The 27,355-nt window shown below is 58.9% G+C and overlaps 2 protein-coding genes and 1 long non-coding RNA gene across 4 annotated transcripts in view; 2 read left to right on the plus strand and 1 right to left on the minus strand.

The window, feature by feature from the left end:
* Positions 1-648: 648 nt before the first annotated feature.
* SOX8 (SRY-box transcription factor 8) lies at positions 649-5,857 on the minus strand. The gene is made up of 3 exons (XM_005599119.4): positions 5,230-5,857; positions 3,636-3,862; positions 649-2,882 (listed from the first exon to the last, which is right to left on the minus strand). Exons 1-3 carry the CDS (start codon positions 5,649-5,651, stop codon positions 2,158-2,160), a joined length of 1,374 nt encoding a protein of 457 aa, XP_005599176.2. The 5' UTR covers positions 5,652-5,857; the 3' UTR covers positions 649-2,157.
* Positions 5,858-6,037: 180 nt separating this feature from the next.
* LOC138917040 (uncharacterized) lies at positions 6,038-12,629 on the plus strand. Its single transcript, XR_011424401.1, has 2 exons — positions 6,038-6,494; positions 11,109-12,629. It is a non-coding gene; the product is annotated as an uncharacterized lncRNA (long non-coding RNA).
* Positions 12,630-17,965: 5,336 nt separating this feature from the next.
* LMF1 (lipase maturation factor 1) overlaps positions 17,966-27,355 on the plus strand; it is a 92,671-nt gene continuing 83,281 nt past the window's right edge. Inside the window, exon 1 of one of the 2 annotated variants that reach the window (XM_023616679.2) lies at positions 17,966-18,176. In XM_023616679.2, coding sequence (XP_023472447.1) covers positions 18,005-18,176 — 172 coding nt within the window. In that variant the 5' untranslated portion in view covers positions 17,966-18,004. The remainder of the gene's footprint in view (positions 18,177-27,355) is intronic. The other variant, XM_070231201.1, reaches the window with a different exon arrangement.

Genomic DNA, 27,355 nt, shown 5'->3' on the forward strand with positions numbered 1-27,355 from the left:
ACCGTGATGCCCTGCATGGCCGAGGGCGCGTGTACCGGGGAGACCCAGCCCAGAGTGAGGCCCAGCCCAGGGTGAGGCTGTCCCTCGCTTGCTGTCGCTCCCCACAACCGTTTCTCCCTAGAAACACTTTCCGCCAACAGACAACCCTGCCCGGTTCCCGCAGGGCGGCTTTCTTCCAGCTCCCAGTCTGGCTCCGTGCCAGCGCCCGAAAAATGCCGTCAGCCACCCAGGGACAGGCTCTGGGATTTGCTGGGAGGAAACCACAGCCCAGAATCTGGCCCATCTGGACCCATTCTGCCTACTAAGGAGGCCCCCCCGGGGAAGGAAGACTATCGCTGGCTTCCTGGAGGTTTCTAGACCCACGGTGTTCAAATTCAGACACAGCACCTGCGGGTGGGGTGGTCTGGCCGTCCACTGGGACAGGGAGCTGTCTCCACCCTCAGTGTGGGTCTGAGTCTGGCTGGGCCGGGGGCTCCAACTATCCACGTCCTCTGAGGGGGCTTGGGGTGAACCCTCACAGAACCCCACTCCTGTCTTGGTCAAGCCCTTCAAAGAGGGACCCCAAGGCCCTGGAGCCCCACATCCCGCCCCCCCCCCCCCCCAGGCCGCCCCTGCTTACGGAAAGCAACACACAAATTGCAGCTCACGTAGATAAAAAGCGTTTTTTTTTTAATTTTATCAAATCGATCTGTACAAAAGTTAGCTTTGCTTGGTCAGAAAGTAGCGAAACACAGCAGGTAAGTGACAGCGAAAGTCCAAACTCGACACCAAAAAATAGATGGCGTAAAAACGGGTTTGCTATAGTTCCCTGCCCCCACCCCCAGAAAGAGATACGCCGAAAAAAAAAAAAAAAAGAAAAAAATTTTTTTTCTTCTAGAAAATGGTAGGAAAAAGTAGAAAAAGTAAAAAGGAGCAACATCTCAGATGTCTTTCAATTGACAAAGTCTTAAAGGCACAAGTTTCCGTGAAGTAGGCGGTTATCTTTGCTCAGCACACAGCGGAAGCAGGCAGGTCAGTCAGGCGTTACTCACCTAAAACTAAGAATCTAAACTCGCTTAGTGGAGAAGGTTTCAGTTTCACAGCTTGGAGGTGGCGCCTGGTTCCTAAGAGCCGGGATTAACGCGTTTTGCAGCCACCGCGTCCTCCCAGGAAGTTCCCGTCTCTACTGCTTGGCACCAGCGGTGGGCAGGGGGGAAATTCAGCGACGCCCACACCCGCTAAAACTCAACTTCATCCGAGGTGCCTGGGTCCCCAACCTGATCAGAGACTATGAGGCAGATCCTTTTCCTCCCTCAGGGGCCCAGCCGCCCCCCCAGGGGGCCTGGAGCTCGGGGACCTCCGCGGCACCCCCAAAATGCCCAGGGCAAAGGCCCTAGGCCCCCTGCCGTCCTCGCCCTCCCCCTCGGTTCCCCGGCTTCCGTCTTGTCTTAAATTCTACTCTCTGCACAAATCAATTCATTAATTACAGATAAAATAATACAGAACATAAATACATTTTAACAGCTTTCAAAACCAAACACGTTTAAGCTTCAAAAATAAAAATTATAAAATAAAAGGAGAGAAGTGTTAGTCACAGCCAAACCTCGCTCAGGAGAACCCTAGCTACAAGGATCACCCGGATCTGATGGGCTGGTCCCCACAGGTGCTCCTGCAGACGCGTGCCCACCAGGCTGCGGGTGCCCCCCTGCCGTGGGGATGTCGTCGTTGGTCCTGGGGTGTCTCAGTGCCAAGGCTGGCCAGGACCTCGGAAGGCAGGCGGCCGGAGACCCCTTGTCCCTTCCCTTCTTTTGTCCTTTGGGCTGTGCCTGCTGCTTTGCGCCCACCGAGGTACAGAACAAGGTGCCGGTGTCTGTGCAGAAGAGGACCCAATGGCCGTCCTTCGTTTCGGAGTTGCCAGTCCCCACAAAGAAAGAGAAGGAAAGGAGGGCTGTGTCCGTTGATGGGAGTCTGGAGATCTGCAGGCAAAGTGGCCTGGGCTACAAAGCCAGCTCCCCGCAGACCCCAGCAGGCACTGACGAGCCGTGCACACCAAGCGCGCCTCTCCTCCGCTCCACGCGCAACTTCCCGAGGGCCTCCGAGGCCCCGGCCGTCTTCGCCAAGATAAAGTCCGCCTCAGCCGACAGCCGACGCGGGCCCCTCCATGCGGCCACAGCGCCCTCAGGGTCTGGTCAGGGTGGTGTACACGGGCTGATCCCAGTTACTAGGGGGGCTGTGGGCAGGCGGCACGGAGAGCCCGCTAAGCAGGGGTGAGGCATAGGGCCGGCGGGACGAGTGGAAGTAGGGGTGCTGGTAGAGGCTGGCCGGGTAGCCGGGGTACGGGCTGTAGTAGCTGGGGGCCTGCAGGTCAGTGTAGTCGCACTGCGAGCTGGTGAAGGAGCTGGCGGCCGCGGCGGGGGCGGCTGTGGTGACACTGGCCTGGGCGCTGTAGGAGCTGTAGTCGGCACGGCCCGGGGAGTCGTGTGACTGGTCACCGTAGTGGCTGGGGCTCAGCTGCTCCGTCTTGATGTGCGGCCGCGGGGGGCCTGCCTCGGTAGGCGACGCCGAGGCTGACGGGGCTCCCTTGTGGGCCCACACGGGGGACGCCTCGATGCCGGAGTGTGAGTAGGAGGTTCCCCCGTAGGAGCTGGCAGCGGTGGGCTGGTCTGCGGGCAGGGCCGAGTGGCCGTTGAGGGGCAGGTACTGGTCAAACTCGTGGACATCGAAGGTGTCCATGTTGCCGATGACCTCGCTGCTCAGCTCCGAGATGTCCACGTTGCTGAAGTCGATGTTCTGGCGCCCGCTGTCCACCAGGCGGCGGCCTTCCAGCTTCAGCTCCTGCTTGCCCCCGTGGTGCAGGTCTGTCTTGGGAGTGGTGGGCGGGGTGGGCGGCCCGTGGGTCTGCCCTGGGGACAGAGCACATTTCAGGGATGAATGCCCCTTCTGTGGGGGGTGGGGTGGGGCTGGCAGGGCCGGCCAGGCTGGCAAGGCGCGCACGGGAGGAAAACCAGCCCCGCTAACTGAAGGTAGGAATCAACGGCTTTTTGTTCCTGTACGTTTCCCAGAAATTCCAGCAAAGCCAGACCCAGACCTCACGCCTCGGCCAAGGAAATTCCGTGAAGCACTGTTCTGGGGGAAGACCTGGGGCCATGAAGGCCCCACGGCGAAGACCACAGTGGGGGAAGGAGACCCCAGCCCGGTGCACACGACGACAGCGCAACCCACACAGAACCTGTTTTCCCCAAGAATGCTGGCTTTAGCCAACTGGACCGAGACTGTTTGGCTGGCCAGGACTCCACTCTGGCCAGTCTCATCCTGAGCTGGGGGCTGACCACCACGCGGGCAGCATGACTGAGTCCTGGGTCAGAACCAGCAAGAAAGCCAGGGGACGCAGAAACACCTCGGGCAGGACAGAAAGCAGCAGGTCACAGGGCAAACCATCATACCCTCGGTGCTCAGAGGGGGCTAAGCAGGCGACCCCCACTGAGTGCGTCAGACACGGCTGCTACCTGGGGTCTGGGGACTTTCTTGGGTACCCAAGGAAGGCCTGATTCTCTCGAGGGTGCCTGCCCCCAACCCCCTTGCTCATCTCAGCCACGGCCAGAACCCCTACTTCTCCCGCTGGGGAGTGTCAGAGGCTGGTGGCCCCGGGAACCCACCTGCGTGGTCGCTGTGGTGGTGCGTGTCGCCGAGGCCCGAGTCGCTCTTGTACACGGCTCCCCCGGGGTGGTGGCCCAGCTCAGTGCCTGAGTCCCCGTCGCCCTGGCTCTTCACGCTCTTCCTCCGGCGCGGCTGGTACTTGTAATCCGGGTGGTCTTTCTTGTGCTGGACCCGCAGCCGCTCGGCCTCCTCCACGAAGGGGCGCTTCTCGCTCTCGCTCAGCAAGCTGTAGAGCAGAGGGCAGAAGCAGGGTGGCGGGGTGCCCAGGTGGCGCTGGCAGGGGACCAGGACGACCCCCACCAGGGAGGCCTGCGTGCATTCCCAGGCCTCGGCGGCCACCAGGCGGGCACTCCCCCCTCGCTGAGGACAGGAGGGCTCAAGCTGGCCGGCCGTTTGCTGAGGTCTGTGCTCATCAGGGTCACAGGAACAAGCCAGAACAAGACCCGAACCTTTCTGTCTCCACTTTTCCCCTCCTCCTTCCCCTCTCGCTGAGCTGTCTGTCCTCTCCCTTTGGGGTTTCCAAGGCAGGCGGGGGAGGAGGGCAGGACAGAGCTGAGAAGACACTGGACAAAGCGAGACTTCCCGGGAACCCGGCGGGACTTCACCGGCAGCTGAGCTTCCCAGACCTCTGGAAACACTGGTGAAACCCAGTGGTCCTCACTGAAGCTCTGAACACACACTAGCCCCTCAGACCCTTCCAGAAGCTCACCGGTAACTGCCTGCGGGACTGGGCTTAGGGGCAGAGAGGTGCGGGCTGCCGCGGTCCACAGTGCCCAGACCAGAGAGAGGCAGGAGCACAGAAGACATTCACGCCAACTCTGAGCACCCACTGACACAGAGAGGAGTGAGATGTGGGGAACCAGCACCCCAAAGCCAAAGCTGTCCATGGTAAACCCAAGCGGAGAGCATTGGTTGGGGTGGGCTGTCCTGAGCAGCAACTCTGTCACTGCTGCTGTCCTACTTTCTGCAGAACCGACCAGCTTCCCCAGGCCCCAGTGTGCACAAACCTTGTCTCTGCTGGACACCACTTCACCCCACTCCCTCCCTGCTGCGGGGTGCAGAGGTGGCAGGGGAGAGGAAGAAGCTGTGGGGATGGTGACATGCACTTCCTCCCCCCACGTTCTGGACTCCCTCGGAAAGGTGGTCGGAGAGTGAGGGGGGAGCCCTTTCCAAGGAAGGGGCACCTTGAGAGAGCAGCACACTGCTGGAGGCTGTGTCCTGCTTCCAGAGAGAAACCACCTTTCCTCGGGGGCAGGGACAGGCCACCAGGATCTGGGGCCACTCACAGCTGGGGTCTCCAACTAGGCATGCCAGCCACTGCCTTCAGCAGGCTGTTCGCGCACTCTGGGAATGTGCTGGGCGGTTGCACACTCCTCCCGCTGCCCTCCACGGGCCCTTCTGAGTACCCCGTGCCTGGTCCCAGCTGGCCAGAGGGGGTTTTTCCACTAGGACTCGCCCTGGGAACAGCCACTGGGAGCAGGGCCGAGGCCGGGCGCGGTGCCACCTCCTCGAGCCCCCGCGCACCCCAGGACCCGCTCCCAGCCCGCGGGGCCCGGGCCGCCGTCCCGCCCTGGCCCGGGGACGTGCACTCACCGCCACAGCTTGCCCAGCGTCTTGCTGAGCTCGGCGTTGTGCAGGTGCGGGTACTGATCGGCCAGCTTGCGGCGCGCCGCCTGCGCCCACACCATGAAGGCGTTCATGGGCCGCTTCACGTGCGGCTTGGCCTTGAGCGCGCCGCCGCCGCCGCCGCGCACCGGCATGGGCACCAGGCTCCAGTCGTAGCCTTTGAGCACCTGCGACACGGCGTCTCGGATGCAGGCCGGGAAGCGCTCGTCCGCCGCTTCGGCCGCCTCGCCCCGGCCACCGCCCCCCGCGCCTGCCGCGCGGCCAAGGCCCTCGGAGCCGGCGGGCGACGGCGGCGCGTCCGAGTCCGAGTCCTCCACGTGCGACATGGAGCTGGCGGTGCCAGACGGGCTGCAGGGCGGCTGGGCGCGGGCCTCGCTCATGTCCAGCATCGGGGCCGCGCGCGGAGGGGCGCGCACCGGGGACGCACACCGGGTTCGAGGCCCGGCTGCGCTGCGGCCGCTCTGGGACCTGAGGTGGCCGCGCGGTGGCCCGACCTGCGTCGTCGTCGCCGCCGCCGCCGCTGCCGCCGCCCGATCCCGCGCTCCAGCCGCCGCCGCCGCCGCCGCCGCCGCCGCCGCCGCCGAGGCTCAGTCCCGGCGGAGGGACCCGCAACAAGTTTCTTTAAGCTGAGGCCGCGAGACCCCGCCCCCTGTCCGGCTCCCCATTGGCCGGCGCGCGCTCCGCTGCCCCCGGGGGCGGAGCTTGGAGCCCCCCGCCCCCTCCCCCCACCTTAAAGAAAGCGCCGCGAATCCCCCGGCGCCCCCTCCTGCCCCGCCCGGCGCGGCACCACGTGGGGCCCGGCGCGCCCGGCAGCCCAGGACCGGAGCCCGGGCTGTGCACGCGCCCTCCCGTTCGCCTCGCCACGCCGTGGGCCCCCCTTCCAGGAGGAGCGGGAAGGAAACAGGGGTCAGAGAAGGGAGCGGTGGGGCGCTCCGGGGCGCCCTGCTCCCTCTGCGGGCGCGTCTCGGCTCCCGTGCGTCCCGTCTCCGGTCCCGTCGCGCAACCGGCTCCGCAAGGAGGCGCGTCCTCAAGGGCCCCCCCAACCAGCCCGCCTTGAGCCCCGACGTCTCGCCCGCAGCCCAGAGGCGCCGGGGTCAACTGCTGCCAGCCTGCGGCCCAGGGGAGGGTCGGCTGGACCGCGTAGCCTCAAAGCCCGGGCTCCGCGCCCGCAGGGCCAGCGCGACATGCAGGAGGCTCCAGCGCGCCCGAGTCTGCGCGCCGCGCGCGTCCAGGTAACTCGCGCCCAGGGGCCGCGGCTGCGAGCTGGGCGATTCCAGGTTCCCCGCCCGGACCGCGCGCGAGCGTAGACAGCGCTGGCGGGGGCGCGGTCCTAGGAGCTGAAGGGGGCGGGAGCGCTGGGCGGGGCCTGAGCTGACCCTCGCTCTTGAGTCCCTGGGGCCGCCCGGCGGATGGCGTGGCCGGACGCGGGGGCCCAGGGCCTTCCGGGCGTGACCCGGGGGGTGGGGGCGCGGAGGCTGTCCAGCGGAGCGGTCCTGGGTGGTCCGGGGGGGCAGGGGCCGCTCGGGGAGCCTGGAGTGGAGGAGGTGGGCGCGCCCGCCAAGGAGGGAAGGGGGCGGGGTGTGCCGCCGTGTGTTGGGGGGCGGCGGGGTCGGAGAGGGGACATTTCCCCGTAGGCAAGCGCCGGGCCGCGGCTCCGAGTCCCCGCCCGTGGCCGCCCCCGCGAGTTGGCCTTGGGCCCGGCGGTCCCCGAGGGCGGCTCAGATTCTTTCGCCAAACCCGCCGGGAGCGACGGACCGGCCGCCCAGAGCTTCGCCATCCCCTCCTTGGGCGGCCGACTCTGAACACGCGCGTCTCGGAGCTTGCGGCCCGCGCGCCCCAAGTGACTCCGGGCAAGGGCGCCCAGCTTCCCGACCGCGCGCCTCCCGCCGAGTCCTGGACGCCTAGGCGAGTGGCCGCCGCAGCCGAAGGAGTGACGCCGTCTCTCTGGCGGCAGAAAGGGCTGGTCTAAATTAGCAGAAAACTCCGAATCGAAAGCCGGCGAGTGGTGCTGAAGCGTCTCCCCGCGCACCTTTCCCGACCCGGGGGCCGCCCCCGCGCCTCTGACCGCGCAGGATGCGCCTCCTGCCCCGACCCCGGCGACGGCCCGCCCCCGCGCGGGGGGCTGCCAATTCCTTAGAGAGGAAGACGCTGCGCACTTAGGCCTTGGAGCCGGGTCCCGTCCGGACCGCCCGTTTGGGGACTAGGCCTTGGCCTCGGTAGCTCCGGGGGCTGTCGGGGGACCTGGAACAGCGGGTGCCGCTGCCTCTACGGGACGCTTCAGGGCCTAAGAGGGAGGCGCCCGGCGCCTGCGATGCCCAGGTCTGCTGCCACCTGCAGGGTGACCAGAAGGCTGCTGTCTTTGTGCGCTGGGCTAACCCGCTTGCCCCAGACAGTGAACCCGACCTTCTGCCTTCCTGGAAAGCACCACGGGGAGCCTCGCTCTTCAAGGCGAACAGTGGCTGGGAGGCCCCACATGATGGTGAGGGCCAGCCGGCCTCCAGGGTGACCTGTCCTCCTCTTATCTCTGCCGGGTCACCTGCCAGGGAACACCCTTCCCTTTGGGGTCCCCGCTCTGCAGTCTCAGGACACTGAGGGAGGATCCAAGTGGGGGTGCCTGCTGAGCTCACTGGCCCAGTAACCCTGCCAGTGAAAGCAGGGTTTAAGAAAAGGGGGCAGAGATGACAGACTGAGGCCCCCACTGCCCTGCCCAGACCCCCTCAGCAGATCCCGCCTGCTCCCCATGCCTCGCGCGCATACTGTCAGGCACCAGGTCTGGGTTTTCACGAGGAACTCTGCTTTGCTGAGGAAAACGAAGCCCAGGTTGCGCTGGGTACGGTGGGCCAGGCAGCCTCTCCCCGCTCCCCAGCGACCCACAGAGGGGCACCTCACAGCTGTGTCCCCGGACACAGGTGACCCCTGGGACCCTTGGAGGGAAAGAGGCCAAGCTGGGGGAGTCTGGGCTAGACCCTGGTGGCACAGTGGTGTGGCACGTGCCGTCCTAGGCCCCACCCTTGGTTCCACCAGCTGCAGTGACCACCCTGAGGGCTGGTGGGGGGGTGTTGGTGGGCAGCCCCTGTTGAATTTGTGCAGGCCACAAGTCCCATGGGATGGTGGGGGGAGGCAGAGCCCCGCCAGAGCGTGGGTGCCCTTCCGGGGAGGCAGCACTTGCAGTGTAGCCCCACAGCCCGGGGTGGCTGCTGGCACGTGGGCTGGTGCCCAGAAGTGCCCCCAAGTCCTCCACTGTCTTGAAGCCCTCCAAAGTTGGCCAGTGCACTATCCAGCCTCATCCTTCATTCATGCTGACCTTGGTTTGTGTCCTCAGCTGCTGGGTTGGTCCTGAGGGGACACCGGGATGTGGCCTTCAGAGGAGGAGGTGGCCACGGTTGGTTTGTGTCTTCATCAGTGTTGACGAAGCACCTGCTTTATGCCAGGGGCTTTCTGGGCAACATGAAATAGAACCACACTGCACAGTCCCTGCCCAGAGGATGCTTGAGTTGGGGTGGGGGGGGCGGTGACAGCACACACACCAAGGGGTCGAGACACTCACCATGGGGTGCAGGAGGGGTCCAGGAAGGCAGGTTTGGGGAGGTGACAGTTAAGCTGAGACCTGAAGCTTCCAATCTCTCAAAGAAGAGAGGACATTCCCTTGGGGGGGGGGATGTGCAAAGGCCCTGAGGCAGCAAAGAGTACAGGGTATTTGAGAACAGAGTGAGGCCACAGTGACTTGAAAGTTGAAGGGCAGCTCTTTGAACCACCTCTCAGTCCACCTCCTGCCTTCCCCCCTCTTCTCTTAGCTCCTCCTTCCTGCCCCCACCTGCCGCTATCCAGATGGCCTCACCTTCATCTAGTGAGTGGGCTTTGAGGTTTCAGGGAGATGATCCCATTGGCCAAGTTTGGTCAGGTACCTGACCCTGGACTGTCAGCCCTGGGGCAGAAGGAAGCTGATGTAAACGAGGTTTCTAGACCAAACCCTGGCAGAGGCTCCAAGAGTACCTGCAAAGAAGGAGATGTGGGCTGGCAGGCACCCCTTTTGTCTACAAGACCTGAGACCTGGCCAGCCTAGGCCTGGAGGGCTCAGGGAAACCGCTTCCAGGCACAAGGACCCCCGATGCGCCCATCCCTTGGCTTGTAGGAACGGCAGCTCAGGAAACCCCTGTGTGTGTGTTTGTGTGTGTGTGTGTGCGCGTGCGTGCGTGCGCACACACTGCAGAGGCTGAGTAGGAAAGGAGGGGCTGCTGAGGGATAAATGCCACCACAGACGAGAACACCCTGCTATCGCTCCTTGCATCGCCCTGCCCAGCCTCCGCCTGGCCCTCGCCTTCCAGTCAGGGAGGCTGAGTCCGTGGTTTGCAGTCTTTAAGAGAAAAGTGTTGAGACAGGCCACGTGGGCCCACGAGCCCCAGGGCCGGCATGTCCCCTGTGCGTCCGCAGCCCTGGCCCGGGCCTCCACAAGCCGGCCTGAGGAGGTCGGCATCACATCCTTGGGACCCCAGCTCAAGCTCAGAGATCAATTGATGCTTTTAGCTACTGGCCGGTCTGCAGAAACCAGATGTCCAGGACGAAGGTGAGGAAGCAGCTCTGTAAAGGCAGCTCGTCCTGCCCCGCTGGGTCCAGAGAGAGAGAGGAGGGGGCCCCACAGGGCACCAGGACTGCAGCGTCCCCTCGTAACAGACTCTCAGAGCTCTGGGCCAGCTCTTTGCTGAAAGCCCCTCCCCAACTTGGTTTGCTAGCTGCTAGGGAACTTCTGGTTTGGGTGGAACGCGGCCCCTTGGTTGGGCTGATGTCCACTCGGGAGCTGGCCATCTCTATTCCTCACCCTTCCACACATGCAGAAGACACTGGAAGATCATGCCCAGATTCCTCCCCTCGGCCCCCAGGACCAGGGTGTTCTGGGCCGGTCTGTGGTGGGCACTGGTTCCGTGCAGCCTCCTCCAATGCTGTGTCTCGGCTTCAAGCTGGCGCATCCTCGCAATCCCACGGGCTCAGGTCAGGGTGGACGTGCTCCCAGCTCTCCCTCTGCACCTTCTCGCCAGCTCTGAAGCCTCCTGATAGATAAAACCCATACTGCCTGGGAGTGACCTCCGACCACCCGGGGTTGGGGACGCCACTGCCGTGGCTGTTCTCCTTTGAAAGGATTCCGGGAGGGGACAATGCTCAACCCGGGGAGCTGAGCCCCCGTGTGCGCTGTCTGCTTGGGGACACGTGCTGCGCAGATGTGTCGGGAGCAGCTGTGGTCTCTGCGCTGGCCTCCACTCAGCCCCTGCTGGTCGCGGTCCCCAAGCATCCGGCTGTGCCCGTCCATCTCTCTCCAGCCCGTGGGCTTGGGGGAGCTGGCTCCAGCAGCAGCCGGCAGGCCTCGGCACATCTCTCTAATGGCCTCGGCACATCTCGGCAGGGGTGCTTCTGCAGCCAAACGCTGTCCTCAGGCAGGATCCTGGGGGTCTCAACACGCAGCCTTTCCTGGGTGGAGGGAGCACCAGGGCGTCCAGACCAGGCACCAGCAGTGTCTTCTGCAGGGGGAAACTGAGTCTGCTGAGGCAATGGAGACTTGGGGTCAGGCTGTGCCTCTGGACGTTTCTATATCTAAGCCAGTAAATTCCACTCCTTGTTCATGCACAAGGGGTCTGTGTGATGCCAGGCTTCTGGACCCCCGGACCCCAGCCCCATTCTGGCTCCAAACTCCCCTGGACCACCAGACCCCACCCTCATTCTGGGCCCTCACTCCCCTGGATCCCAGGCCCCAGCCCCATTCTGGGCCTTCATTCCCCTGGACCCTTGGACCCCAGCCCCATTATGGGCCCTGGCTACCCTGGACCCCATAACCATATTGGATCCTCACTTCCCAGGACCCCCAGACTCCATCCACACCCTAGATCCTCCTCGCTCCAGACCCCACTCCCATTCTGGGCCCGCACCGCATGGACCCCAGCCCCCAGGATTCCTGCCCTCCACCATCGCCATCACCTGGTCCCCGGCTCCGTGCACCATGCTCCTCTGTCTTCTGAGCCCTGAGCCCCCCTGAGAAGTGACGAGGCCAGGAGAGGCTTTCTGGGCCCACGTGCAGGAGGCGAGCCAGGATGCTGAAGTTGACCCTCGCTTTAGGACACCAGCTTTCTGAGCCCAGACAGGCTGCCGAGCGCTGTGCTCGTCCTTCCAAGCGGGACTTCAGGTCTAATGACGCTTCTTGTTCGAGATGTCTGAGTTGAACCTCTCTGAAGCGGAGCCCTGCATCAAGGATGACAGAGAAAGGCACACAGTGGCTTGAAATAAGCGTGTCACAGAGAAAGTCTCCTTTCCTAGAAAGGGGTCTGGCCGGCTGCAGGCCCTGACTGCCTCTGCCACAATGGAAGGTTCCAGAGACTCATCATGCCAGAGGCAAATTAGGACACACCCCCTTGGGAGATTTCCACCCGTACGCCAAGTATTTATTTTTCTGCGCGTGGTGGAGGAGGGTTTAAGACACCCTCAGGCAGGAGCGGTGGGCAGAATGGGAGAGAGCCATGCCCTCCTGCATGAGGAGAATGGCACTGTTGTGAAGGTGCTGGAGTCCGGGAGGCTCAGAGCGAGCGTGGCACAGCTTTGCCTCCCTGGGCTCCAGGTGGGGCAGGACATTCGGCTCCTGTTTGCTTTGGTCCCTCGGGGCCTGGCCCTGGGGAGCAGGTGTGGCAGCCGCTGGCTGGCGCAGACCCCCCCGCTTCCTCAGCCGCAACCTAACATCCCCTTCCTCGTGGGACGTGGCAGGTGTGGAACAGGACCCGTTGCCACCTGCTCCTGCACCCCAGGACCTGAGGACTATGGGACATGCGCCAACTTTGCTGCTCAAGCTGGGGGTTCCCACCCAGTCACCTTTGCCATCAGTTTGAGAAGAAATCGGTTCCTGGTCATCAGAGGAGGTAGCTGGGACCTCAGGAACAGGTGGGTTGGGGCGTTGTACTTGACGGTCCCTCTCTGATTTCTAAGCAGAGGCCGAGTGTCTCCTTCGACAGAGGGGCCCCGAGTGGGCTTTGCAGAGGTGGGTGAGGCCTGGATAAGCTGACGAGAAAAGTTCCTGCTAATGTGACCTCTGAGCATCGGTTGGAAGTGACGGTACAATCTGAGGGGTTAGAGGGGCATTCCTGGTGGCTTTCAACCTTCCAGATGACCACTGTGAGATGGAGAGAGCCCCCTTCATGTGGCCCCTGTGTGGGTCCATGCAGCAAGATCCTGGAGGGTGTATCTGAGCATTTTCTATTCCATGGCTCATTCCGCAAACATTTCTGGAGCTCCTGTGCCATGGCAGGTGCCGGACAGAGGGTGGCGACCCACAGGGAGCCCTCCCCTCCAGAAGCTCGTGCTGGCAAAGCGTTCTAATAAAGCGTGAAACGAGGTCTACGGAGTGGCTTGTGAATTGGGGCTTCATGAAGGCCGCCTGCCCCTGCCTCCTGCCCTTGGGGTGTGGAAAGGGGTAGGAGGGAGTTTGGGGCTCCCCCAAGACAGGAGGGCATTGGAGATCACGGGACCTGATGCTGTCATCTGTGGCCCTTCGACTTTGGGGGAGTTCTGGGGTTACTCAGCGCAGTGGAGGGAGCGCCTGTCTGTTCTGTGGGCACTTCTGGGCCTGCGTGAGTTGGGATAAAATAGCATGCCCGGCGTGCGATAGCCAACACCTGATGTTACTGTGCTTTCTCTGTCTGTAAACTCATCATCGCTCCAAACTAGCACCTTTCAGAGCTCGTCTCCCGCTGGTGGGCCCATCCCGGCTCGCCTTCAAGGAGAACATGTACCAGGCATGCCCTTCACTCTTTCCACAAATGAACTGTCTGCTTGGATCACCGGGCGAGGGTCAGAGGAAGCCAAGACCGGCTGATGGATGGCACTGGGCACAAGCTCCCAGCCCAACCCTCAGCCCTCCCGTCCGTGAAATAAGAGGTTTGGGCCAAATCAGGGGTCTTGGGCTCAGGTGCCTTCAGGAACTAATCAGGGAGAGGAATGTGGAAGCTGCTGTGGTCAAGGCCATAAGGAGTTGTGGGGCCTGTGGATGGCTGGAGAGAGGCCCCCATCATCCCAAGGGCCAGCCAGGGCCCCCAGACCTCAGCTGACCACAGATGCACACCTGAGCCCAGCTCGGCTGGGTAGCACTGCTCACCAACACAACAACTTGTGGCTTTATATTTTATTTTACTTTATTTTTATTTATCTTATTTATTTATTTTTTTGAGGAAGATTAGCCCTGAGCTAACTGCTGCCAATCCTCCTCTTTTTGCTGAAGAAGACTGACCCTGAGCTAGCATCCGTGCCCATCTTCCTCTACTTTATATGTGGGACGCCTACCACAGCATGGCCTGTCAAGCAGTGCCATGTCCACACCCAGGATCTGAACTGGCGAACCGCGGGCCACCAAAGCAAAACATGTATACTTAACCGCTGCACCACCAGGCCAGCCCCACAACTTGTGGTTTTGAGGCTGTTTGTTACGCAGCATTATTGTGGTGATCGGTAGCCCATATGCTAACTGATACAGCTCTGTGGGCAAAATTCAGCCCACAAGCCTCCTGTTTGTGACCCATGGCCTAGGCCATTTCCAAGACTTCTTCTAGTGTAGAATATGATTCTAAGAAAAACCTGTGCATTCTTCCCTGCTGTAGGACTCTATAACCAGAGAATGTGAATGCACTGGGATTTCTTGCTTCTCACTCTGCCCAACAGTCATGGCCCCCCAGCTTGGAGGGCCACACGAAGCACGTCTCCTTCTGGGGTGCGGGTATGGGAGCGTTCATGGCCCGGAGCTGGCAGTGCTGGGAGAGGAGACAGGCAGGCCAAGCAGAACAGCCGTCCATGAGTCATGGTTCCAGAGCAACCAGCAAATGGCCCAGCACCTGCTGCCCACCCCCACCCGCACCTGCCAGCCTCACCAGGGGGTTTTGGCCGCTGGACAGTCAGGGCGGGACCGGCCGAAACCGACCACCCCTCCAGAAGAAAGTGACAGATGTTAGTGCCAGCGGGTCCTACCCTCCCCATCAACAGATGTCAAGACATGAAAAATTGGGGTAAATGAAGGGTGCACAATTAGATTTGGGCCCAAGCTGGGTTCCTGAGGGTGCCAGAGACAGCTGCAAATGCTCGTCAGCGACAATTGCCCTGATGCAAGGAGGCTGCCAGGCCGGGGTGCCCGGGGACAGCTGGACGAGGTGCCGACACGGGGCTCATTCCTCTGTGAAGCCGTCCCGCAGCTGCTGGGAGTGCCGCCAGCCCGCGGGCCTGTGCGCCGCAGCTCTAGGGCGGCCTGCTGGGGACACGGCCCACCTGGGGGTTCCGGCTCCTCCATGGGTCCCCACCACACCATCCCATCTTGAGCTGCCAGCTCCGCTCAGGGGAGCCCCCCTTTTCTCTTCTCTCCTCCTTTTCTGGGCTCCTTCTCCCTGCCTCTGTCCAGGTGGGGCTTGGCGCTTCCGCCCAGCCCCGGCCCTCCTGTCACGGGCCCTAGGACAGCCAGGCCTCTTCTCAAGCACCTCAGCCTGACTTTTTCTCATGGAGTTTTTTGTTTGACGATGGCGGTTCAGGGCCCCTCCCCTCCCCGTGCACACACACACACTTCCGGCACCTGGTGTTGGTGACAGGCTGCTTGGGAGGGACCCCAGGTGCCTGTGGCTTGCAGGCCCTGAGCTACAGGGTGAGAGGAAAGCATTTCTGGGCCTCTCTGGCAGGAGGATCCCGGCCCTGGGCTGACTCTGGGTTTGCAGAAGAGGTTTTGTTGGGGTTTTTCATTTGTTTGGGGTTTTTTAATGAGGAAGATCAGCCCTGAGCTGACATCTGTGCCAATCTTCTTCTATTTTGCGTGTGGGTTGCTGCCACAGCATGGCTGATGAGTGGGTCTAGGTCTGCGCCTGGGATCTGAACCCATGAACCTGGGGTCACTAAAGCGGGGTGTATGAACTTAACCACTACGCCACCGGGCTGGCCTCATTTGGTTGGTTTTTAAGTGGAGTGCCTTCTTAGGTCATAAGATGTACCCATGTCTAAATATTATTTTAAAACCGTTAGATGCCCCCCAAGATAGACGAAGAGGTGCGTTTGACGTAAACGACATGACCTAGTCCCAGGCAAAGCCATGCCTTTCAGGTGCCTCTGAGACACCAGTGCAGGGTTCCCACATAGCAGAAAATGAACCGTTTTCAAGTGAACAATTCTGTGGCATTTCGTGAATTCGCATCCTGTGGAACCGCCCCCTCTCTCCAGTCCTAGAACAGTTTCATCACTCCACAAGGAAACCCCATGCCCCTCATCATCAGTCCTCACCCCCTCCCCCAGCCCTGGGATCCATCCTGGACTTCCTGTCTCTGAGGATTTGCCTGTTCTGGACATTTCATATAAATGCAGTCAGACAGCATGCAGCCCTGTGTGTCTGGCTTCTCTTGCTTAGCTCGGTGTTTTCGAGGTTCATCCATGTTGTAGCCTGTGTCAGGACTTCACTCCTTTTTATGGCTGAATAATATGGGTGCACTGTGGATTATGTTCAGGCTGAAACGGGCAAGAGCTGAGCCACTTCCCAGCCTTTGCTGTTCCATGAGGTCCCCTCCTGTGCCGGTTCCGGACCCTCAGATGGACTGGATCTCTGTGGTCAGCTCCCAGGAGGTGACCCCGGAGAAAACGTGAGAGCCTGAGCTCCCGGCAGACCTCTCCAATGGCCTCGCCCACCCTGGGCAAACCCAGCGAGGGAGCCCAGCGTCCAGAGCCCAGTGAGCTGGAGGCCAGACAAGGGGCCCCTTTCTGCTCTGCACAATGCCCCATTGTGCCCTTCTCTGGGGAGAACAATGCAGCGCTGGCCAGGGGAAGCTGAGCACAAAGGGCCCTTTGTGAGGACCGTCCCCACCTGAAAAGCATCACCAGGTCACACCTGATGGCAGAGCTGTCCTTCCTGGCCTTCTGTCCCCTGAGCAGCTCTTGCATCTGGATGGGGACCCAGGGACCTCGCCTGAGCTGAGGGCACTGGCTTCTGCCCACTCTCCCTGAATGGCTGTGCTGGCCTGTCCCGAGCGTGGTGCCTAGACAAGGGGGAGGAGAGGTGCAGGTCGTGGGTTTTTGTGGAAGGACCTGGAGGCAGGTCATGGGCTCGGGCTCACTGTCCCGCTGACCCCCAAGGCTGTGAGCCTTCGGGTACACGCTTCCCTGCTGGCGGCTTGCCATGACGTAGAGATGTTTGCCCAGCCCACTGCAATGTCTTTTACAGGTCCCACTGCACAGGGGGCTCCGAACGGAGGGTTTTTCATGGAAAAGGAAAAGAAACAAACAAAAAATCACACTGTAAGATACACACACATGCTGTTACCCCAACAGTGGTGTCGGGGGGCGGGGGGACGTTGGGGAGGGGTTCCAGAAGTTGCTGGTCTGGCCTAGATCTGGGGGATCCTGTGTCTAGAGCCAGTCCCTGCCCTCATGGAGCTCACAGTGCAGATGGTGAAGATATAATTAAACAAGAAAGACTGATTATTTGACCACAAGAGTATTGATAATTCATATATCAAAATACTAGGAAGAAGATGTAAAGAGAAACAAACAAAAAACCCAGGACAAACATTTGCAATATACGCACAAGAATAGGATCTTTAATATGTAAAGAGCTCTGACAAGTGAATAAGAAAAACCCACATCTACTTCAATGATTTGCTTCTAAGTGCCCCTCAGTTTACCCAGTGACCCCTAAGCTTCCAGTGCAGGACCTCTTCTTTGCTCTAAGGAATGCCCATGACTCCACCCTCTGGGAGCCACCTCTCCTGAGCAGTGTCTGGGCTGCTCTATGCTCAGAATGTGCAGTTGCTCGTGTCCTCACCGGGGCTTTACTTGGGTCCTTGGTCAGTAAGTTCTTCCCTTCTCTGGAGTCCTCAGTGCACCTCTGTTCCCAGTGGCTGGAGGTCCAGTCTTGACAGCCAGTAGGAGTGTTGCTTGTCTGATGGGGGCTTTGCTGACGTGTGCAGAGACCTGCCCCTCTGCCGACCTGAGCTAGAGGATCTGGCTGAATTTGGGAGGTAGAGGCCCAGCTACTGCCTGCACTGTCCCTTGCTAGCTGTGTGACTGTCACCCCAGCATCCTCCTCGGACAGTGGAGATGAGGCGTCGGGGAGGGGACACCTGTGAGGTACTTGGCCACCCACCGTGTGCAGGCAGCAGCAGCCTGGATCCCTGGGGTGAAGCCACTGCTCCCACCTTTCCTCCACGGGAATGCAGAGGGAGTGTAGTACCTGCCATGGTCCTCGGCTGCCCTGGACGCTGACCAGGCCCACCTTGGTCCTGTCCAGACACAAGCTCTCCGACAGTCTCCTTCACATGGAATTTCTACTTCTGGAGTGCCTTCCGTCCTCTCCTTAGAGTGAGGGTCCATGAGGGTAGGCGGCTAGGTAGGGGAGGGCACGAGGTGGGGGGGAAGGGGGCGGCCTCCACAACGTTGGCTGATGAACGAATGAATGCATAATGAACGCAGTGGGTCCACCCCGGTCCAGGTGGAGGGATGCACGCCGTCCTCCCAGGCCCCAGCCCCTTGCCCTCACTGCTGCAGCGCCCCGCGCGGCCTTGAGCGCGCTCCCCGGGCGTGGGTGGGGCCGGCGGGGTGGGCGTGTCCTCCAGGCGTGGGCGGGGCGGACCAGAGAGGGCGTGTCCTGTGGGCGGGACCGCCCGGAGTGGGTGTGTCCTCCGGGCGTAGGCGGGGCCGGGCGGAGTGGGCGTGTCGTCGCCGCGCGCCGCTCCCCGCGCATGCGCCTTGGCGGCCAGCGATGGCGGCGCCCGAGGAGCCACTGAGGAGGCGGAAGGTCGGGAGCGCGGGCCCGGGACCTGGGTCTCCGCCGGGGCCGGGGCGCGACCCCGCGGGCTGCCCGGCCCGCCTCGGCGCGGGCACCTTCTGGCTGACCAGGATCGTGCTCCTGAGGGCGCTCGCCTTCGTTTACTGTGAGTCGCGGGCCCGGGCCCCCGCCCGCGCGCCCCTGCGCGACCCCTTCACGCCGCGGCCCCTCTCTGCCGGGTCGGGTGAGCCCGGGGCGAGGGTCTTCGCGGGGACTCCGCCCGCCGCCTCCGCGTCGGGGGCCCCAGAGCCCGGCCGGCCTCGGGGCGCCGCGCGGACACCTCCTTCCCGAGCCGGGGCGGCTGGGCAGCGGGCACGTGGGCGCCGCCAGCACCCCGGCCGCTGGACTGCAGGGGGACAGTCCACTGCGGACCCCCGAGCCCCCGACGCCTCCCTCCGAGTCTTTCCTCCGACTTCTCCCTCCAAGCCCTTCCTCAGAGTCCTTCCCCAGAGTCCTCCCTGCGAGTTCTCTCTCCTGAGTCCTCCTTCCTGGTCCTCCCTCCAAGTTCTCCCTCCCAGGTCCTTCCTGTCGAGTCCTCCCTCTGAGTCCTCCCTCCAAGTTCTCCCCCTTAGGTCCTTCCTCTCGCGTCCTCCCTCCGAGTTCTTCCTCCTGAGTCTTCCCTCATAGTCTTCCCTCCCGAGCTCTCCTTCCTAGGGCGCTGGGCCTGGCCGAGGCCCACCCCTGCCCCTGGAAGGTCACAGCTTGGCCATGGCCTGGACACTCCATGGCAGGGGCATCCTGAGCCCCTCCTGCAGGCCACTGAGATCCAGATTTGACCGCTCAGCCTGCAGGGTGCGGGGCCTAAGACCAGTCAGTCCAGGCCCATAATGCAGACACCCAGCTGCCCACCAATGCCCAGCACACCACCCCCATCCCACCCACCCACTGCCACCTCCCACTGGGCGTGGAAGCACAGTGGACCCACCAGTGCACGCTTCCTGAGCCCACCCTGGTGCTGCCTGGCTGGCGATGATCTTGCGCTGTGGCGCTGACCACCTGGACCGCGTTCTGAATCCGTTCCCTCCACGTGGAAGGAAGGGTAGTTGCATTCTCTGGCAGCTCCCTCTGGCGCTCTCTGGGCAGTGGTTGCCCACTGCAGGGTTCCTGTGGCGGCTCGGCCATCTCCCACACATGGGTGTTGTCTGGAGGGATTACTTAACCGTGGGGTGGCCAGTGCGGGCTTTCAGCTGAGCCACGCTCTCTCTTTTCCGAGTTACTATGAAAATAGCTCTTGCCTGTGTTCTGTCCTCCACAGCATTAGAGATTCACTCTGAGCATGTGAACTGTCACCTAGCAGAAGGTGAAGTCAGACAGTTGATCTGTGAGAATTTAATAGGCCTTTAAAGGGGCCCGTGACAGGGGGAGCCCCAGTGGCCCGGCACTCAGAGCACACAGCCCTATGGAACTGGCTGCTGGCTTTGGTCCCCGCAAGGACCTTGTTCAGTGCAGAATGAAACAGCTCTGAGCCACCAGATCCAGCAGACATTTTAAGCCAGGTGCTGAGCACAGAATGACTTGCTTTGGCAGATTCACTTTTTTTCTCTCTTGTAAGGATATTTGGGGCAGAATCTGCTTTTCGGATCAACGAAGGAGTCGGTTTCCCATCTTCCAGGGACGAGGTTCTGTGGCTCAGGTGGCCCAGGGCAAGGGGCAGTCATCCCACAGGAATCTTTCCCTGAAGGGTTCTGGATCTCACTGGGGCCTCGAGCTCCCGCAGAGTCCCCAAAGCCCAGGGGTTTCCCACGGTGCCTCAGGGGCTCGCCACACGGATCCCTTAATGTCAAAGTCTAGCTGCCCCCGTGGACTGCTGACCCCGCCACCAGGCTGCACTCTGCTCCCTCGCCCTCTGCACCGTTGACAGTGTGCGTGTCCACCTGCGAGCTCCTTGCAGCCAGGAACCCTGTTCTCTTTACACCTCTGTCCTCTGTCTTCCAGCTCCACAAAATTCTCTTCACTTTTTGCAGACAGTCTTTCTCCTTGCCGCGTGTCACCTTGGGACACTTTTCTAAGCATGCTCTCCACCCCCTTCCCCCCTACCACCCCTGGCCCCTGGGTGTGGACACTTGGGACACAGACTGCCCACCTGCAAGGCCCCTGGTTCCCTCTTGGGTTGTATTCCTCATTCCTTGGATCTCATGTCTTTCTGTTTTTTGGTTTACTCTCTCTTTTGCTGGAGGGTACCCCTAAACGTGTCTGCACGGAAGGATGTGGAGAAGGTGAACTTCCTGAGTCGCACGCACCGACAGTGCTGGTTTGCCTGGGTCTACGATTCTGGGCGACGAGAAGTCTCCACACAGCCTGACTCCTGCTCTTTTGCAGATGACTAAAGGGTTTCGTTTCTTCTACACACGCACTTCTGACACCAAATTTGTGGGGTTTTTTCCTCACATTAAACAATTCTGACACTAACGGCCCAGAGCTAGTGCAGACGCCACAGGCTGAGGGTCAGTCCCACAAGACCACCCCCACTGCAGACGCCAGTCACGAGTCCAGGTTGTCACCTGTGCTCTGATCCACTGGCTATAAATCAGGGTTCCCACGGCCCCCACCTCTGGTTCCATAATTTGGTAAATGGCTCACAGAACTCAGAGAGACACTTTACATAATGCTTACTGGTTTATCATAAAGGATACAACTGGGGAACAGCAGATGGAAGAGATGCACAGGGAAGGAGTGGGGGCCGACGAGGAGCTTCCACGCCACCCGGAGTGCCATCCCCAGCACCTCCTGTGGTCACCACCCCGGAAGCTCACCAGACCCTCTCATTTTGAGATTTTATCGTGATTAGCTCAGTCTCCAGCCTCTCCCCTCCCCAGAGGTCAGAGGTTGGGGTGGGCCAAAATTTCCAATCCTGGAATCACGTGGTTGATTCCCATGGCAACCAGCGCCTGCCCCAGAATCACCTGTCAATGTAGACCCGGGTCAGGTTGAAAGGGGCTTCTTACGAATGTTGACAGACCCTCCTCTCACCTCACCACTCAGGAAATCCCCAGGGTTTTAGGAGCTGTGCGCCAGGAGCCGGACAGAGACCAAATGCGTACATCTTATATGACAAGATGACGGTGACCTGTTTTTGCTTCTGGAAGCTTTTAGAGTTTCTGCTGCCTCGCCGTCCTCACTCTGGGGCCTTGTTATTAATGGTGCATGTACCTGAGAGTCCCTTCCTCATCCCTTCTCAGGCCTCGTGCTCTCTTTGGTCTCCAGGCTCCTGCCCTAATTCTGGACGAGGTTCTCTGGCCCCCCAGTCTGCTGACTCAAGGCCCGAGTCTGTCCAAACACCCCACTGGGGGCCACTGACCTGTCAAGACCCTCCTCTGGCTGGAGCTAAATGAGGGTCTGATGGAGAAGATGGGCTCCTCCCAGGCCCGAGGGGAGGTGCTCCCACATGGATCCCGCTGCTTGCCCCCCCACCCCGCTGTTACTGGCTGAGTGATGGGGACACCACCATGGGGTCTCCAGGAGGAAACGAGCATGGGGGCGAGCAGAGGGGGGGACTTTGTCAGGCGTGAGCAAACCTGCTCAGCTCACCCTTGGTGTCCCCAGATCACATGTTGTTAATAACACAGCTTGGACCGGATCCCACGGCTAGCCTCGCCCGCTCTGTGACTCCTCGTGTTTGTAACCCCACCCTCTGGGCTCGTTTGGGTGCTCAGTGCCTTGCTCCAGGCTTTCCTTGTTTACGCTCACGTGCTGGGAGCTTCCTTACCTCTTTTCCCTCATCGAACAGTTCTCATCTAGTACTCTGAGGCGGATCGCAGGTGCCCTTCTGCGAGCAGTCCAGCAGTCACTGCTTACCTTTCCTTAAGAAGAGCCAGGCCTCCCCGGGTCCTTGCTTCGCAGGCCACACGAGCTAGCGCAGGATGGAGGCAGCAGAGGAGAGCTGGCTGCTCCGTATCTGCTAAACTCTCAGCTGTTCTTTGAAAAGTTTGAGGGGAAAATGGAACCAAAAGAATACTTGAAATCCTGCTTCTTTTTTATGCTGTTCTGAGCTTTCAGCACTTCTAAGAGTTCAGAGGAAATGAGTTCATTCTTTCCTCCAGGCCACGCGCATTCTAATGGCAGCTCTGCCTGGAGTTACCAGCTTCTCTGTCAAATACTTGCAGTTTGTTTAAGAAGCAAACAACTCTGCCCGCCTGGGAGCTCCCTCCAGCACGTGCCTTTTGAGAAGAACACAGGGCAGGTTATCGTGGCCCAGAGTTCAACCGGGGGGTACAATCTGTGCAGCGGAGAAGATGATTCTGCTCTAATGCGATAGTAATTTACCTGAAAAGAGAAAACTAAATTTTTTCTGATTTTTAAAGAAAATATTTGCAGACACCCTTGACAATGCACTTTTAGGGGACCTGGTCACCTCCCCTACATCAGTCTCTGGGTTACCCCCAGTGAGCAGCAGAGGAAGAATCTCCAGCCCCCACCCCTCCTCCCTAGAGTGTGGGGGGGCCGACCCCTCCTCCTTAGACTAGAGTGTGGGGGGGCCCGACCCCTCCTCCCTAGAGTGGGGTGGGGGCCAACCCCTCCTTCCTAGAGTGGGGTGGGGGCTGACTGAGTCTTTCTAACATTGATTGGTTGGTTTAGCTTTGAGATCCTATGATTCTTGGAAATTGTTTTTTCTTTGTACTTAGCCATTTCTGTAACAGGAGTGGAAACTGAAATAGGTTTTTTTCCTCTGAAATTTAAATCCAATCTATCTGTATTTTTTTCCTGATAAGTTTAGAAGTTTCCTATGCTTCTTGCCTTAGAATTACTTTTTAAACCATTTACTTGGTGAGACCAAGTCTCCTTTTTCTCCCGTGGCATTGGAGCGTGAACTGCGGTGCAGGAGGACGTCCAGTTCCTGAGCCACTGCTGACTAGGTCCTGCTGGAGGAGCCTGGGGCTCCAGAGTGGGCAGGGGCAGCCAGAGTCCGCGGGGGAGAAAGGCTGGCCTCAGGGGGCACCGCTGTGGGGGTGGCCTGGACGTGGCCAGGAAGGTCAGTGGCACGTGGCCTGGGGCAGCATCTGGAGGTGGGAGTGTGGGGGGAAGAGAGCAGGAGCAGGGCAGCCGCCCACCCGCACCCTCTGGTGTGCAGCCTCCTCTGTCCTTAGTGATGCTGCGCGGCTCTGCCCTCATCTCCAGGGCCCCCAGGAGACGCCAGCCCCTCTGCCTGCCGCTGTCGTGGGAGGAGGTCAGGTGCCCTAGCTTCCTGTAGTGCAGGGCGCCACACGTGTGGGCTCTCAGGAAACATCCGCCCTTTTCTTAAACTATTAACCAAACCCCAGATTTTATTCGGCTTTTCCACCCAGGCCCATCTCCCTTCAGGATCCCTCCCAGGACCACAGTGCACCTAGTTGTCTCGTCTCCTGTCCCGTCTGGTCTGTGGCGGTCTCCAGAGTTTCCTGGTCTTTTGTGACCTTGACAGTGTTGAGCAGTTCTGTTCCTGCATTTGGTAGAATGTCCGCAGGCTGGGTTTGTCTGTTTCCTCATGTTGGGCGGGCCATGGGTGTGGGAAGAATCCCACAGAGGTGAGAGGCCCCTCTCGTCCCCACGTCAGGGGCACTTGAGTCCACACGGCTCATCCTGGGCGATGCTGACCTGCAGCACCTGGTTAAGGTGTGTCTGCCAGCATCTCCTCTGTCAGGTTCTACTCTTCCTGTGCGTTCTGTCCTCTGGAAGGGTCACTGAGTCCAGCCCACACTGCAGGGATGAGAGGACTCGGCGTGCCTCCCCCCTCCCCCGAGGGGCGTCTCCATGTGTCCATGGAATCCTCCGTGAGGAAGATTTGCATCTTCTCCCGTTTATCTGTCAGTCGTCTCCTTCACACCGTGGGTCAGGCTCCAGCACTGCCACTTGCTGTGGGCTCTGGTCAGGGGTGATTCTTCCCGCTCGTCCCCCGTGTCCCCGTGACCTGCCCCATCTTCGTGTGCGCTTGAGCACTTCCCTGCTTTCTGGGGCCACAGGACGCTGGGCTCCTCCCGTATTTCCTAGCCCTGAAAGCAGCCATTTCTCGGGAGTGCTTGTTGCTGTGCTGGAGAGTGGTGTTGGGAGCCACACACGGGTGGGAGAGCGCCCGGTGCTAAGGGGTGTGGCTGCTGCAGTCCCTCTTGGGAGACAGGGCTGAGTTGTCATGTGTGCGCACTCACAGTTGATCGCCTCCGCGTGGCCAACTGAATATTCGTTAAGGGAGCACGAGTTCACATGGCAGCCCCGACCCTAATCCAGTGCAGGTGTGTGCTGCCCGCCCTTCCTCCTTATCTGGAGCTTCTTTCTCCACTGGTGAGATGCCTTGCCCCACACTCCACCGTTTATTTATTTGCTCACCCTCAGCGTGTGTGCAGAGCAGTCTCAGAATTGTTCACCCACCCCCGTGAGAAAAGCCAGCTCGACCCCAGTGTTACATGTCGTTCCTTTTGTCTTTGTCCTTACAGTTTTCACTCAAAACGTTTTCCAGAGTCACTTGGGCCAGCCCTGCCTCCCCCTCCGTTTGGTGTGGCTGTGTGACGCATTTGCAGTAGAGCTGGGCTCACTGCTCACAGCGCATTCCGTCCTGGCCTCCCCTGACCTCCTGGCTGGCTTCTTTTGATAGTCTGTATACATTGAAGTTCATTTTTGTGATGTACTGGTCTGTGGATTTTGACAAATGCATAGTTATGCATTCCCTCACTACTGTACAGAATAGTTCTATGCCCCCAAAATTCCCCCTCCAGCCCCTCACATGCTCAGATTTGGGTCCTGTCACTGTGGATTTGCCTTTGCGGTGTGTCATATGCATGCAGTCCTACAGTTTGTAGCCTGTGGGTCTGGATTTTTAGCGAAATGCATTTAAGATCCATCCACATTGTTGTGTGAAGCAGTAGCCCCTGCATTTTTCTCTCTGCATATTATTCCACTCTGTGGACGTACCAGTTTGTTATCCGTTCCCACGTGGAAGGCCGTCCATGTTTCCAGTAAAGCAATTGTGAACGAAGCTCCTGTCGACGTCTGCATGCAGGCTCTTGTGTAAATGTGTTTTCAGTTCTCTCGGGTGAATACCTAGGAGTGTAATTCCTGGGTCATGTGTAAATCCATGTTTACCTTTATGAAAAACTGCCCACCAGCCGTCCAGAGGGGCTGTGCCAGCGTGTGTTCCCACCAGCAATGAATGGGAGTTCCTGTTGTTCTGAATCCTCTGGGGCTTTTCGTGTTTTCAGGGTTTGGATCTTGGCTGTTATGATAGGTGCGTGGTAACATTGCACTGTGGTTTTAATTGGCGTTTCCCCAATAACAGATGATGTTGAGCATCTTTTCACGTGTTTATTTGCCGTCTGTGTATCTCCTTTGTGTGAATAAGATGACTTCAGGGTCTGTTCACATCTTTTGCCCATTTTAAAAACTGGGTTGTTTGTTTCTTATTGTTGAATTTTAATGGTACTTTAAATATTCTGGATACAAGTCGTTCATCAGATACGTGATTTGCAAGTATTTTTTTCCAGTCTGTGGCTTGTCTTTTCATTTCCTTAGAAGTATCTTTTACAGAGTGCAAGTTTTTCATTTGATAAAGTGCAGTTTATCAGTTTTTTTCATCATGCTTTTGGGGTTACATCTAAAAACTCATTACCAAACCCAAGTCACATAGATTTTCTTCTGTATTTTCTTCTAGAAGTTCTATTCTTTTCTGTGATCCTTTTTGAGTGAATTTTTGTGTGAGGTGTGAGGTATGTGTCAAGACTCATCTTTTTTGCATATGGACGCACCGTTTATTGAAAAGACTGTCTTTATTAAATTATCTTTGCACCTTTGTCAAAAATGAATTGACTACATTTGTGTGGCCCTATTTCTGGGCTTTAAATTCTGTTCCTGTGGTCTCTGTCTGTCCTTTTGCCAACACCATACTGTCTTTTGTTTTGTGTGTGTGGAAGGTTAGCCCTGAGCTAACATCTGCCACCAATCCTCCTCTTTTTGCTGAGCTAACATCTGTGCCCATCTTCCTCTACTTTATATGTGGGACGCCTACCGCAGCATGCTTGACAAGCGGTGCCTAGGTCCGCAACCAGGATCCAAAATGGCGAACCTGGGGCCGCTGACGCGGAATGTGTGTACTTAACCGCTACACCACCGGGCCGACCCCAATGCTGTGCTGTCTTGATTCCCGTAGCTCTGAGGTGAGTGTTGAAACTGGGTAGTACCGATGCTCCAGCTGTTCTTCCTCAGGATTATTCTGACTATCCTAGCACCTCGGCCTTTCCGTGTGCGTGTTAGAATCAGCCTGTCGGTATCGACAGATGAGCTTGTTGGCTGTTCTGATTGAGACTCTGTTGAATTGTAGATCAGACTGGGGAGAACTGACACCTTAGGAATGCTGCCTCTTCTAGTCCACAAAACACCATGTGTCTCTCCATTTATTTAGATCTTCTTTGATTTCTTTCATCAACGTTTTGTAGTTCTCCACATACAGATACTGTATATATTTTGTTAGATTTTTATCTATGAACGTTTTTGGAGTTGCTATTGTAATTTTTTTGAAACTCAGATTACCGTGGTGCATTGCTAACATATAGAAATACAATTGACTTTTGTCTTTTGGCCTCGTATTCTCTGGCCTTGATAAACTCCCTTGTTAGTTCCAAGAGGTTTTTTTTGTAGATTCTTTGGGATTTCCTACATTGACAATCATGTCATCTGTTTTATTTCTTCCTTTCCAATCTATGAGCTTTTTTCTTTTACTTGCCTTGTTGCACTAGCCAGGACCTCCTGTACAATGTTAAATAGGAGCAGTGGGAGAGAGATCCTCATTTGTTCCAAATATTAGGGCCAAAGTGTTCAGTCGCTCATCTCTAAGGATGACCTTGGCTGTAGGTCTTTCACAGCTACTGTTCACAGGTGGAGGAGTTCCCTTCTATTGCTAGTTTGCTGCAAGATTTTATCATGAATCGGTTGTTGCATCTTGTCCTGTGCTTTCTTGTGTGTCTCTTGATACTGTTACAGGGTTTTTCCTATTGAGTCTGCTAGTATGGTGAATTACACTGTTACTTTCTGAGTGTTGAACCAGCCTTGCATTTCTCAGATGCAATTGGTTGTGATGTATTACCTTTATTTCTTCTCTTGTGAGTTTGGTAGTTTGTGTCTTTCAAGTAATTGGTCTGTTTTATCTAAGCTCTCAAATTTATGATCTTAGAGAGATTCGTAGCCTTCCTTTATTATCTTTTCAATGTCTGAGGGATCCTCCGTGGTGTTCCCATTTTCATTCTTGATATTGGTATCTTCTCTCTTTTTCTTGATTAGTCTGGCTGGAGCTCTATCAATTATATTGATCTTTTCAAAGAACCAACT

The sequence above is a fragment of the Equus caballus genome, chromosome 13 (genome assembly GCF_041296265.1).
Source record: "Equus caballus isolate H_3958 breed thoroughbred chromosome 13, TB-T2T, whole genome shotgun sequence".
Taxonomy (NCBI): Eukaryota; Metazoa; Chordata; class Mammalia; order Perissodactyla; family Equidae; genus Equus; species Equus caballus.